The sequence below is a fragment of the Pipistrellus kuhlii genome, unplaced genomic scaffold, assembly GCF_014108245.1.
Source record: "Pipistrellus kuhlii isolate mPipKuh1 unplaced genomic scaffold, mPipKuh1.p scaffold_m20_p_3, whole genome shotgun sequence".
In the NCBI taxonomy this organism is placed as follows: Eukaryota; Metazoa; Chordata; class Mammalia; order Chiroptera; family Vespertilionidae; genus Pipistrellus; species Pipistrellus kuhlii.
In genome coordinates this window covers 172,856,390-172,871,051 of record NW_023425529.1, presented here as the reverse complement: position 1 = coordinate 172,871,051, position 14,662 = coordinate 172,856,390, and the positions used below count along the sequence as shown (strand labels likewise).

General features: G+C 35.3%; 2 protein-coding genes across 3 annotated transcripts in view; one reads left to right on the top strand and one right to left on the bottom strand.

Moving 5' to 3' along the window:
• PURG (purine rich element binding protein G) overlaps nucleotides 1–14,662 on the bottom strand; it is a 32,111-nt gene that overhangs the window by 17,052 nt on the left and 397 nt on the right. Inside the window, exon 2 of one of the 2 annotated variants that reach the window (XM_036458277.2) lies at nucleotides 13,642–14,598. In XM_036458277.2, the coding sequence (XP_036314170.1) occupies nucleotides 13,642–14,592 (951 nt within the window). In that variant the 5' untranslated portion in view covers nucleotides 14,593–14,598. Of the gene's footprint in view, nucleotides 1–6,033; nucleotides 14,599–14,662 lie in introns of those variants that run through there. The other variant, XM_036458276.2, reaches the window with a different exon arrangement.
• Nucleotides 14,319–14,662, top strand: part of WRN (WRN RecQ like helicase) — a 120,684-nt gene continuing 120,340 nt past the window's right edge. The window contains exon 1 of the mRNA XM_045588900.1: nucleotides 14,319–14,337. The gene's annotated coding sequence lies outside the window, so the exon portion shown is untranslated. The remainder of the gene's footprint in view (nucleotides 14,338–14,662) is intronic.

The window sequence follows — 14,662 nt, the reverse complement described above, 5'->3', positions numbered from 1 at the left end:
AGATTTAGAGGGTCAACTTGTAAGAAAATGAAAGATAAATCACCTATGAAAATAACATTTCAGGCTGGAAAGACTCAGAGTGTTTTGGTTGGGAAACCTGGGGAGCATACAATCAGTGGTTAAATGTCAAGTAGTTTGAAGTTGAGTTTAGGAGGTGGGGGAGAAACTAGCATTCCCGTGATTATTACCCAGGAAGCTAGCCAAAATGATCATACAAAACCTTAAAAAACTTGCATTTATGTATTTAGCTTCTCTGTGTTTAAAGTGAGCCCTAGATATTACTTAATTGTATAAAAACTCATTTTTCCTATGGTGTTACTTTTGGCTGACAGAATTAAAAGCTAAACCATTCCAGCTGAAAAAATGATATGGAAAAAAGGCTGCAAGGCTAAGTCCCTGACAAAGAATGGCTAGCAGGTCCCTTGTATCACAAACGGCCATTTCTGAACTCCACTCTGGATGAACCAAATCGGCATCTCTGGTGAGGGGACCCAGAACCTCATTAGCAGTGCACGGTGCACACTAGCACTTGAGAAGGACTGCACTGCATCTCAAAGGGAGGAACTGCTGTCATTTTCGTGGAAGGTTAGAACTCACCGGAGGCAAATATGGAGTTGAATGCTTGAGGGCATTCTTGACGACATCATCATGGCCCTGAGGCTTTGAGTTCCTCAGGGGTGCACTGAGGATTCTCTGCTGTTTTAAAGGAGGGCCTGTTGGAGGAAAGCAATCTCTTTGAAGTATCAGAAGAGACACATTCCGAGGTGAATCAAATGGTAGTTAGTGCTGCAGGAGCCAGCTGTTGGGCTAAGTTCGAAATTTTTAGAGCTACAATGAGAACTTTACAGCCCTCGAGCAGGAATGACAAATAGCAAATATTTGGCACGAATGCTGTTTCTCTCTTTCCTTCTGGATGCAGATTTCAAATTCTCAATATAGCACGTCAAAGTAGTCAATCAATTATAGAAACAATCAATTGTAGTAACTTCTCCATGGGCAGAGGAAGGATGGAATAGGGCTGGGTTCTTTTTATAATTTACACACACACACACTCACACATCTTTGTGCACAGTAAAATTTACTTAGTTAAATATTTAGGAACATGTAATACAGATATAGTTTATAGACTTTAGTGTAATATATTTCAACTTAGGTCTCTCTCTAAAAGGTATTATTTGTCCACTAGAAATTTGGAAATGTTACAGAACCAGAAAAAAGCACAGCTGACTGGAAGAAGCGATGAGAAAAAATGGACCCTCCAAGTGAGAACCGAGTTTCATATTGGTTCATACTAGATCCTTGAATTTACATATCATTGCTACAACTATCTGTCTACCCTTAACAGAGCCTGAAACTCTCCAGGAGAGAATCACACATGTCATTTGCAGCAATAATTAACTCACTTAGAGACCTATTTTCTAATACAGAAAATTAAATATGAAATTAGCAAACTATGTTGGTTTTTTCCATCTTAAGTTAAATTAGTAGTGCAAGAAAAAAAATAAAGAATGAAAGCTTCAACCTTTAACTAGAACTTAATCTGGATTTTTATAAAGATACACTTTATTTGCTAATATCCAATCATTTGGTTTTCCAATTTACTATATTATCTCTCATGTCTTTCCAAATAAACCCTTAGCAGCTACTTTTGAGTAGCAATATAAATATATTCCTTTTTATAATTGTTTCTAAAAGATGATTAAAAGTGAAAATTTTCTCATAAAAATTAGAAAAGCTAATTTCATAAAACCTATCTTAACTAATTCACTTAATTAGTAAAGCTCATGAAATTTTAAAGACTGTTTCTTATATTATTTTTTAATAACAAGGGGTGGAAAGAAACAAGTATTTCTTAACGTTTTCAGAATAATATTCACACTTCTTTATTCAACTTGGTAAATTAACAGAGACCCTGAATACAAGCCTTCCAAGTATTATTCCTCAGATCCTGTTTCTCAGAGTTGATAAGAATCTTCAAGATAATAACAATCTATTTCTTTTCTGATTAATTAATTCTCTCTAGCATCCTACATTAAGTGCATGTCCAGTCTCTGACTTAAATAATTCTAGCAACATGGAGGTAACACCGCTTCTTAAAGTTTGCTCTCATGTTGAGTTGAAATCTATAAATCTGCCATAAATCTCTATTCTGTCCGAAGCCGTACTCAAATTATAATTCTAAGACTTACATTTTTTAAATCTAAAATTTAAGTCGTAACAATGATACAAACATAATACAGAGTTAAAAGAAAGTTACACTATCTGTAATGATCCTTTTGAGTTGGTCACTATCTCTGTTATATCAGGGGTTAATCTTTTTCACAATTAGAAATGTATTCATTGTTTTGGAGCACTAATCATTGAAGGAATAATAGTTACAAAAATAAGTTAATGAACTTACAGAACTGTCAAAACTCTAGAAATTAATTAATTTAGTATTTCTGATAGGATATGATCCACAAGAATGACAGCTATTAAGAAGCTATCTGTAGATATATGTCTTAATTGAATAGATTTACATACCAAATATGGTTTTATTAATTTTGATCAACACAATTGTAAAATGTCTACAGGTTGTGAAACATAGTTATTTTTAAATATATTAGTTACATTTTAAAATAATATGCTCAATGAGTATTCAGGTAGAATATTTCTAAATTTAAGTCAATGGGTTTAACTGTTAATTTTTAAAAAGTACCATAAACACACTGCAGTATATATATAGTTCCTCTATCCTGCATGTATAGATAGGACACAGGAAGATGCTGAAAATATATTTAATACATATATTTTAAGAGATAATCAGCATTTTAAGCTTTAGCCTTTATTTTCTGTTTACTTAGCCTTTTTAAGTAATTCTGAACCATCTGAGCAACATGACATCACAAAATGTAAGTTCTCTTTAAGTCATAGCATTTAATATTCACTAAAATTTGTGTTAATAATTCTTGAGTATAGAAATTATTCAGTTTCCTTTACTAAGATTTATACTCCAGACTTATTTAATAAATTAAAAATAAACTTGTCTCTATATATTTGAAAGCTAAGCTTTTCATATATAGATGCATAATTATTCATTCCTATCAGAATTATCTCAAGACAGCTGTGAAAAAATCAGAGGGAACAAAGGAAAGTTATTAAAAATGGTGAAAGGATAAAAAGAAAAGAAATTTAACCCCAAACTCTAGTCAATTTATAAATTTTAAAGACTTATAAAGTTTTCAAGGCAGAATGAGTACTGAATCTTCTTTCTAAGATGCTACAGTTGTTTTGACCATGTTCCTCCTTCACTATCTTTTATAGCTGAGGTAAAATCACATTACCCTACAGCAGTGGTTCTCAAACACGGTCCCCACATCAGCTGCATTGCTTCACCTGGGAATGTCAGAAATACAAAATTTTGGTGGTTCCCCCTTTCCTTACCTCTCCAGCCCTTGCTGGCCTAGGGAACAGACACTCTGGAGGTGGGAGCCCCCAATCTATGGTTTAACACACCCTGAAGGTGATTCTTAATCACACTAAAGTTTAAAAACCACTGGCCTAGAGTATTGGGGAAAAATGTCTACCTATAAATAGGGCAGTCATTTCAGTTTATCCTGTTGGGAGTTAAAGAAGAGGAAACATAGTAATTAAATATGAAAATGAACAATGTAGGAAGAGTAAGATGGCAGGAAAAAGTGGCAATACGTCAATAAAAATCTCACTAATATTGGTAAGATGTATTATATTTACAGCTGATTTAACATGACCATTCGTTTTTGGTTGCTGAAAGTAAAATTGCAGATCTACAAAGAGTAATTTGTCTTTTCTCTGTCCTTAAGGGTAAAATTGGGATGATCCATCTACATGCTGACTTGATGCCTTTAAAATTTATTGACATTTATTTCAAATAGTTGGTTGTAAAGATCAAGTAAAGTGTATTTATGAGCATCATCCTTTAACCAACTAGAGGAACCCTATAAGCAAGTAAATGTCTCTTGTTGAACCAGACCTATATATGGGAAACAGTTTGGAAAAGATAATTCCCAGTAATCTGAGGCAGATTTATTTATAGTGGTGGTTGGGGGTAGATTATGCTGTATTAGTTAGCGGACTAAATGTCAGATGAAGTCTTAAAGGCAGTGTGGCCTGAATGAGCACAATCTTTGGCTTGTGGTCAATTTGTGTTCAAATATAATTCTGAAATATCGAACCAGTTTCTAAACCCCTGGGAAAATATATTAAAATGGAGATGATACGAGGGTTGTTATGAGGCTTAGAAATGGTAGATATAAGGGGTCGAGGAATGCTCAATATATGGTGAGTAGTCAATAAGTAATAGTTATTAGTATTAATACATTTTGATTTTTCTTTTTACCACCTTTTCTTTAAAAATGGCCATTGTACAATTTTCCTAAAGGCTAATTCATTTCTGAGGTCATGCTAGACAAAATATTTCTGAAGAACCACGGAGTTTTGAAGAGTTGGAATAACTGACCTTTCAGTCCAAGTGGAATGTTATATAGAAATATGGTAGGAGTGTTGAAATTAATTGAGTGAAGTATTAACCCTTTCTTCTCAAGGCCTATAGCTCTAGTTCATAGGGCAATTTTTAAATTTTTCAAAGGTTTAATTTTTATTGTCTTAATTGTTATCTGAACAAATAAAATAGGACGGAGTTGGGCCATAGTCACAGTGGGAGGAATTTGTGTGTTTACCCACTTCCAACAGGTTCAGCGTACAGAGCGAAGAAAAGGAGGGAAGAAGTGAACAAAATTACCTATGTGTGTATACACTTCAAAACACACTTTGGTTACTCTTAAACATTGTCTTTGATAAACAAATAGGTACCAGAAAGAGATGTCTGAGGAGAAAGGTGTCCCTCTTTTTTAATCCTCCTACAGACGGTGGTGGCGGCACTGCAAACAGGAGGACTAGGGGGCCTACATAAATGCCTCTAAAGCAGAAACCTTGTGTGCTTCATCTCTTCCCCTCCAAACATCAACCTTTACAGTTTCCCAAGGATAAAAGCAAATAGACAAACCCATTATAATGTCTTATCTTTGCACATCCTACTACTAAGACAGAACCATAGTGTTCACAGCAGTTCAGAGTCCGTCCTTATTTTCTTTGTTAAATGTCATTATTTATAATGTTCAATAGGACCAAGGAAAAAAGAGGTCAAAAGCAGTATTTGAATCTCAGGGACCACGGCAAAGATAGTTGTGGTGTGTTATTTAGCAATGTATTATATAGCTATTTCAGAAGCGATGACATTTCAAGAAATAATGTTATTTTTAAAGTTCTCTTGTCAAGCTGAATATGAGAAATGATTATAGAATGTGTAGAAACAAGTGATGATTCCAAAGAATGAGACTTCATATAGGTAATAAAAATACTTCTCTAGAAAATCAAAGCATAGGATAGCTGTGTAGTTAGTATACAAGAATTTGGCCTTAAAAAGAAATAGCAAACATTTATTTTGTGTGGTTAAACAAATATATGTATATGTGTTTGAGGGTGTGTGGCTAAACAGATCTATATATATAAAAGCCTAAGTGACTGTCTGACCATTCAACTGGTAGCTATGTTGCACAATGACCACCAGAGGGCAGATGCTCAATGCAGGAGCTGCGAAGCAGCAGTGACTTGGCAGCTGTGGTTCTCGGGTGACGCACCCAGAACCAGAGAGGAGGGAACCTGATTCTGGGGTGTGTCACCTGAGAACCGCCCTCTCGCAATCTGGGACACCTCGGGGGATGTCAAGAAAGCCAGTTTTGGCTCAATCCCCACAGGCCAGGCCGAGGGACCCCACCAGTGCACAAATCTGTGTACCAGGTCTCTAATACTATTATAAAAGTTTAGAGTAGGAGGGAACCTTAGCTTTTAACACAGTCTTGCTCATTTTTCATATAAGGAAGCCATTCAACAAAAGCTACATCATTTGCTCTGGGCCAGGCCATCCATTGACAGGATTAGGTTTTATTATTCTTTCTCAAATGCTCTTTTAAAGGTTAATTAGAGATTTACTTTTGAGAATGACTTATTTATTTCTGTTTCTGTTAGATTGATGTCTTTTGTTATAGGCAAGCAAAATCACCAGCAGATACCATTCTCTTCTCTTTCTTATTTTATATCAGCCACCTCTAGACAACAACCTCATCAAATCCACAACAAATAACAAAGAATATCCTGAAGAAGAGTATTATCCAACAGAACCACTTTCTCTAAGAAAAGAAAAAAAAATTAAGTATTTCATTATAGAGGAGTCTCAGATAAAATAAATTCTGACTTTAATCAGATCAAATACAATAATCAGATTTATACCATTATTTTGATAAAGGCAAAACCAATAAAAGTGACCCCTCCCCAATCTTACACTTTGAGCAACTCTAACTTTTATACACTATGAACACTTATTTAGGGATTACTTTCTCCTCTCTTCCCCCTTTTTTTACCCCTACTATTTCCTGGGAACAATGAAAACTATGAATGGGAATAACACAGAGACCAAGTATAATAGGGTAAATGAGAGGACAGGCAACTCCTATTCAATCTTAGAAAAAAGTCAACAACATTCAAGAAGAAACTATACATTCCATTTAAGTATTTTTTTTTCATATTCACATCACAAACTAACTTCACTGTGGAAGTATTAATTCATTATGAATATGTTTTTATTTACTGGTAGATGTCACTGGCCTCAATCAGAATAAGAAATTACTCAAAAGAGATATTCAAAAGAAAGCAAAAATTTTAAGACATAAATTACCACAAAGCATGAACATGGGAAACTCCTTGATTAGTGTGGGAAATCGTTAATATTTTTTTTAGGCTAAATGTAAGCAAAACTCATTTTGAAGATAAATTTACCTTCCTTTTGACCCCTCTCTTCAAATAAGGAACAATACATATAAACCATTTTAAACTTAAACAAGGAAATACCTAGATATCATTACCAATCGTATAGATTCTGAAAAGGATAGTTATTCATCATTAAAATAAAAAAAGCAAACTCTTTTATGTTTTAAAAATATATATTTAAGAGAATCCTGTCTTCTAACAACACCTCTCTCATTTTACAAACAAAATCATGACACCAATTATGGATATATGATTCTAAAGTTTAAACCAATGCTTACATTTTTTTCAAACCTTTTTAACATTTTTGTAAAATTTACAGAAACCAACTCATTAAAAAACTTCTTTCTCAATCCACATATTCTTTAAGATAAGCCTAATATCATTGGACCTTTTACCCTGGTTGCTTTAATTTATGATTAGATAGAATCCTTCAGGATTCAAATATAAAACCTTTACTTTTTCAGATAACAATTTTTTTTGGTGGTCCTTAGAAAAGTGCCTTTAAATGCCCCCTCTATTCATAGATAGAAAATTGTTATTTGTTGGGGGAATTATTTTCAGGCATAGCAATTATGCTAACATCACTTTTAAACAATTATATTTGCTATTTTGTATTTTTCCAGCAGAGAATGGAGATGGTTTAGTTGTACTTGTAACATCATAGCCCCCAAATTTTTACTCTTTCCCCAAATCACCATGGTATCTTCTGGTCGTAAGGCTATCTGACTGGCTCTAGGTCTTCCAACGAGGAATCAATGCTTTAAACAATCAGGACTAGTTTTGTTTAGTGTTGGATTTGATTAAGTTGCTAAATGAATTATTCATAATAACTTTATGCCTTTCTCACTAAAAACATTAAAGCTCATGTTAATAAATCAAAAGATTTCAATAGAGTATAACATAATTTTTTTTGCTATAGTTCTAGTACTCATTTACTCTTATAACTCATTCTCTTTTTCCTAAAGAATAATAGTAACAGAACCACTAAAACTGGACTAAAAGTGATAATTTGTGAAAACTTTTGATATGGGTGTTTTTCATTAGAGAGCCAAGTTAATCTAAAATAATATGGGGTTAAATAATTTAACGTTCTTCTGGTCCTAATCTGTATTACTTAAGGAAAAAGATCAATAACTTTTTTGGGAAGAAATAGGAAAAATAGGAAGGCAAGATGGCTAGGCATAGGGAAGGGAAACAATACTTATACATTTTAAAATTAATATATACACATAGTATTTGCATGTTAAATAAATACCAGTGGGATTCACTCAAAATTTTCTTAAGGTTCTCTTTGTGTAATAATATGGTTCAAATTAAATGCTCTGTTAGCTAGATCAAGAACCAGTATAAAAATAAAAGGAAAGAATCCACTTATAATGACAGATCTAAAGTTGACACTACTGGGTATGGGATGGTGTATGTGATAAGTTTTAATTTGTATGTTGAAAAGGATGCATATATGAATCATATGCTTGTATATGCAGAGTAACTCTAGAAACATATACAAGGAATTGGTAACATTGATTGCTACTTTTCACTTTCTACCCACCTGTAGATTCTAAATATTATGTTTCCATATTAAAAAAATATTGATTAAAAACCCACTATTGAAATAAAATTAAATTACTTAAAAAGTCATGTCAAATTAAGAAAAAAAAAAAAACTTTCTTCCCCCCCCCCCCCACATTATACAAAAAATACACAAACACATATTGTTTTTTTAAGATCCACCAACATAAATTTGGGTAAGTTTACTTTATAACAGAGTAACTGTAATCTAAAAACTCAGTTTTCACATGACATTACATTGGGAAAACACATTTTCCCTGTACTTCACTGCTACAACATTGTGGACTATGGATTGTCTTAACAGCATGCTAACATCCTTATTCTCTTTCTCTGATGGGCTAGCCATTAGCCATTATTTCATCTATGAAATTTGAATACTCTTTAAGGAAACATCAGAAAGATTTTAAGAATCTTATTTGGCAGTGATAAATGTTTATACCTATTCTGTTGGCACAGAATAAATGTTTAACTTCTCTTTGTGGTTTATTTTAGACTTTATCCCTCCAAAGATGTGTGGTGTTTTGGTAAAGACACACTTCACACTATGTGGTGACTAAGTAAAGTCCTTACCTAAAGCTTGGAATCAGATTTTTATAAGTAGTTCTAATGAAAAACATTTTGAAATAAGCCTAGAAAAGAAATCTTATACTTATGAAAACATTATTTTCAGGACACCACTTAAAAATTCAAATTAAGTCCTATTCACTTAAATATATTAAAATAAACCATAAAAAACAAAATCTAAAGGAATGATAATATATTTTGCAATGGTAGCTGCTTATTCAAAATGAGTGTCTGAGGGCACATTCCAATTTTATCCTCTTCAAATTGTGCAGCTCAGATAAATTTTTATTTTACTGAAAATATTTGCAAAATGACAATATAAATACATAATTATATTAAGATAGGATGACTATTTATAATGTATTCTTATCCATAGATATAAAATGAGTGCAGTAAATATAGTATACTCTCGATGAATTGTTAGTACACAGTGTTTCTTAGTAAAGTACATACAACCTATTATTAAGCAACAATTATCTAGTTTTCAAATATACATCTCAGGAAAATTTTAGGATGAAAGGATACAATAAATCCCCCAATACTATTTGTGTTTGGTGAAAGTTAGTTCTTCTGCAAATTTTGAAAGAATATATTTATCTCAGCAATTGTCCTTAGGCACTTTGCATTTCCTCAATTTGAAATTTTATTTCTTTAGTCTGGCTATTTTCTTAATGAAAAGCCAGCCATACTTTTAATTCTAATACGGACATATACTGTCTTTTCATTAGTCATTTAAACATATATCAACAATGAAACAGAATCATTCAAAAAAAAATTTGTCAGCACAAATTCCAAAAATTAACTTTTAGGGTATTACGGGGAGTTTCAACTAGACCTAGTCTCAACTGTACTATTAATCTGGGCTAGAAATAGTTTTGTTTATTTTAATTGATTCTAGTCCTTAAAAATACAAATATGCACTCTACTTTAAAATTCTTTGTTAAATGTATTGGGCTTTGTTTCAAAAGCATCTTCTATCCTCCTTCTCCATTACATCAAGTTAATGGAAACTGGTTAGTACAGCAGTTCCAACACAAACATGTATGCATGCAAGCGATCACCGTATAGATTCTAACTACATAGTAATTGAAACACATTCCACCCGTCAAGTGGCATAAATGTACATCTTTTATATACAAAAAGGTAAAGTGCATCATTAAATTAGTGAACTGACAGATTGTCTGCCTGGATCATATAGCTTTCAAATAGACAAATGTGAAATTCTCCCATTAGAACCAATTGTTTCAAAAGGTTCCAACTAGCTTTTCCACCCTGTCATTTACTTTTTGGCCATGCTCTTTAGTGCAAATAAGCTTGTGTTTGACTCAAGTTTTAAGGGACATGGCAATTTGGGGCTTTAACAAGAAAAATTATAAAATGTGGCAGAACATTAATACTTTTATAATACATTGCAATCTTTTGCATAAAAGCAACAGATTAGTGCTGCTTTCAATTGCTAGGAGCACACTGCCAACAATTATGAGGAACCCGTTTCCAAATTTCATACTATTAGCTTATATTATTACAGTTTGAGTCTGTACCACATTATGCTTGGGTTATTATGTGCAAACATCACCAGTGTTTTACAATTGTACAGTGAACTAGTAATTTTGGTTACTAACTTTCATGCTTGTTTTTTTGACTTCTAACATTCTCTTGCCTTAAGAGTTTAGTGTCTTCAAGGCAAGGGATCCTGTTATTTTGAAGAATACCATGTACACTTGCAAGTCCATTTATGTCACAAGTGACAATAAATAAAACGTATATTGCACAGATAAGAATAGTAGCTTATTTTACAAGATACATGGCAATACATGTCCTAATACCAGAGTTTTGAACTGGATCTTATTTGATTATGGCTAATGATTGGGAATTTTAAGTATAAAAAAAATAGCATAATTTCATTTTTCAATGAATACATTAACTATGAAAAAATGCAACAAAAGGACTGGCAGAAGGCTAATGATTCTAAAGCATATTCAGTTGCCAGTAATAGATGGTGATAGACATCTATTCAATCTGTAACTTTGAGATGGTAAAAACTTTGAAGTATATATACAATTAGAAAATTTGGCTGCTTAATTAATTTTTACTTAAATATTAGTGCAAAATTAAACTAATAATATTTATATACAATAAATTAAAGATATTTATCTTTAAATCTGACATAGTATTGTGTGTGTATGTATATATACATATACATAACACATATATACATACACACATACGTATATATATGTATGTATATATAGACACTCAAATCTTATCAGACTAAAAACCAAAAAAGAAATCATTTAGACTTAACGGATATAAATTTTTTAGAAGGGAAGGTTTTAAGAGAGAGTATACAGTCACAACAATAGTGATAGGAACACTCAAATACTGGAATTCACAGCTCCAGCTTGCAAACTCTGACAGGTTGATTATTATTAATAGGCACTATGATGGGCAGCAATAACAATCAGTAGTACAATAATTCAAGTGCATACCACGCCTTCACATACCCAACATGACTTTTATCAAGCCTACAATAGTTACTTTACAGTTAGGACTGTTGAATACTTTTAGAGTCTAAATACCCACCATGTGCTATTAACTCTAGAACTAACATTATCATCTAATCTTCAGTGATCCGCAGTGATCCAGATGGTCCACACTTATACTGAACTAATGACATTCCTTCAGACTACGGGAGGAAATGTGAAATACAGTCTGCAAACCAACACCAAGCGTAGATGCCTGGGTTACTGAATGTTTGTTTTTAAGTCACATAAACCAGTGAAATTAATGTTCTCAATTTATACCATAAAGCATCCTTAGTGATCTTCCTTAAATGTATTTGGGGTCAAACCTCTGTAGGAAAAAAATTTGTTAAAATAACCTTGAGTTACTTATAGCATATAAAAGAAGAGCTATATTCTGATTTCAATCCGTGCAGCCAGCTCTCATCAATGAGAGCTATATTTGGGGGTTGAAATCAGTGTCTGGCCCTTAAACACGATAGTATGGACTTACTGTGCGGGAGGGGAATACAGCCGAGATAAAAGACAATCATTTCATTCAGAATAAAATGCAGCTCAACAGATAAAAATCAGTCAGTTAATACAGGGTGGGTTGGTACACGTATACACTATAACCACTTGTTTAAAAAATTGCGTAGGTGTTGAAAAATTGCTGTGGCACTTACTGGAAACTAATTTTTAATACATGTAAATGGGTGAGTCTTGTGTAAAGTAAACCTTTTTTAAGTATTAGAAAGAGCACCTTGGAAAATGCCTGAATTTTCCTTTCAAATATATTTCTATCCAATCTTCAAATGATGTTTATCCCCAGGCTGAAAATTTACATTCTAAATGTTTTCTTTTTCTTTTTCTTTTTTTTTTTTTTAGAAAAATCATTTTTCCCCTTTGGAATTAAAACACCTGTAAAAATCAGGTTTATACTGAAAGTGTTGACTCAGTTTTAAGGGTAGCAATTGCAAAAGTGCTACCAAAATATATTGTTACAGATATATTTTTGTATCAGCTAATGGGTGCACCAACCCCTCTGAAATAGTGTTAAAGAAGCAGCATAAAATATAACACCTTGAGCCCATGATATATTTTGGGGGAAAAACCTCTCACAACCTTCAAATTAGCATGAAAAGCTAAAACAACAAAATGCCCATGGCAAAGCCATAAGATGATGCTTTCCCCTCAATAATGACATAAAAGTAATTCCTGAAACTTTGGAAAGTTAATAAAAATCTATGATACAATAAAAAGCAGTGAAGATGGGATTCTAAGTAACTAACTTAGAATAACCAATTAAAACTCTCCCATGGCTTTGATATGGCAACTAAACTATAAAGTTACCACACAATTCTAAATTATGGAATACTATAGTAACTCTAAGATTTTATTCTTTAATGGTTATCCAATGGGCATTAATATATTTCTACTTGTACTTTTATAAATAAATATATTTCTATTACCCTTGAGGTCAGTTTCTGTTCTGTGATAACTGTCCTAGAGTAAGTTTAGCAGCTTTTAAGGAAGAAGGAATGGGATACTTTGTTTTTTTGGAACTTGTTAAACAGTAATTCACACTTCCATATTAAATATATGTATCTTTTTTCAGGATTATGTCATAGTGCAATGTAAATCTTAGTTATGGTATTTAGAAGGTCAGAATGTCACATTTTTTGTGTGTGCTGATTTGCATAACTCAATCGTCTGGAGCAGAATGAAGCAGCTAAACTATTCAGCTCTGGGAAGGTGGGAATTCCCATGAGAACTATAGTGTTCTATGCATAACATAACATGAGAATCGGACTCCTTGAAGTAGAAACTATAGAGAGGTATCACTAAGAACAAAGGGCCAAAAAAAATTTAAAAAAGGAGAAAAAAACTTCTTCAAATGATTACGGATCAGTACTTTTTTAGGCCAATGAATGATTAAAAAAAATTTTTTTTTTTGCCTGATGGAGTTCACACTTCACTTCTAGTCGAGGCATTCTTGCTCTTCCCCACTGGCCCTTCTGCCATCCACTTTCTTGTCCTTATGATGGCTGTTGCATATTTTCCTCATCTCCTCTTCGTACTTGATAAAATTCTCCCCGAACCTCGTCCACGCTTTGAAGGGAACCGTGATCGTGTTACGGTAAGGCGGCCTCACCTCACTTACCTTCAAGAAAATGCCATACTTATTAGAGCCCACATCAAAGTAGAACCTCTTATTGTCCACTCGGAAGGAGGTCCCCTCGGGGAGCTCCAGCGGGTCATCCTCGTCGTCCCCTCCTCCTCCGCCGCCGCCTCCTCTTCGCTCTTCCTCGATGTCCCCTTCGCCGTAGTCTTCGATGAGCTGGACCAGCGCATCGCGGAACTCGATCATCCCCTGGGCGGGGAGGACGATGGTCTGCTCCTGGCCCAGGCCGTGGTGGTGGCCGAAGTAGCCCATCATGCCGGCGCCCCGCATCAGGGTCTGCCGGATCCTCAGGAAGCGGCCGCGCTGGTTCTCCTTGAGGTCCAGGTAATACTTGCGATTGTCCCTCTCGATGAAGTCCGTCTTGAGGACGCTGTGCGGATGCTCCTCGGAGCCCACGGACGCGGGCGGGGAGGGCGCCGCGTGGAGGTGCAGGTGCTTCTGCCGCCGCCGCGAGCCCTGCTCCTTGCCCGCGGGGCCGGGCTCCGGCCGGGGGTGGCCCTTGAGGCCCAGGTGGGCGTAGTGCTCGATGAAGTCCCCGAGGCAGTCCTTGAGCTCCGCCGCCACGGACAGCGACAGGGTCAGCTTGCTCTTCCGGATGTTGTCCTGCCGGCCCCGCCCCACCCACACCTCGGCGATCTTAAGGAAGCGGCCCCGCGAGCTCTGCTTCACGTCCAGGTAGAACCTCTTCTTCTGGATGTCCACCCGCTTGGAGGCCAGCTCCTGGATCTCGGCCGCGGCCCCGGCCCCGGCCCCGGGCCCCCCGGGCTGGTGAGAGGCGGCCAGCGCCGCGTAGTGCGGGTAGTGGGGGTGCTGGGCCTGGGGGTACAGTCTGCTCTTGCCGAGGCCCGAGCCCCCGCCTACGTGCTTGCCTCCGCGGCCACCGCGGCCGCCGCCGCCGCCGCCGCCTCCCCTGCGCCTGGCTCTTTCCATCTTCAGCTGCAAGTGACAAACAGACATACACGGGGCGGGGTGGGGGAAGGGTTTGAGAACAATCGCAGGC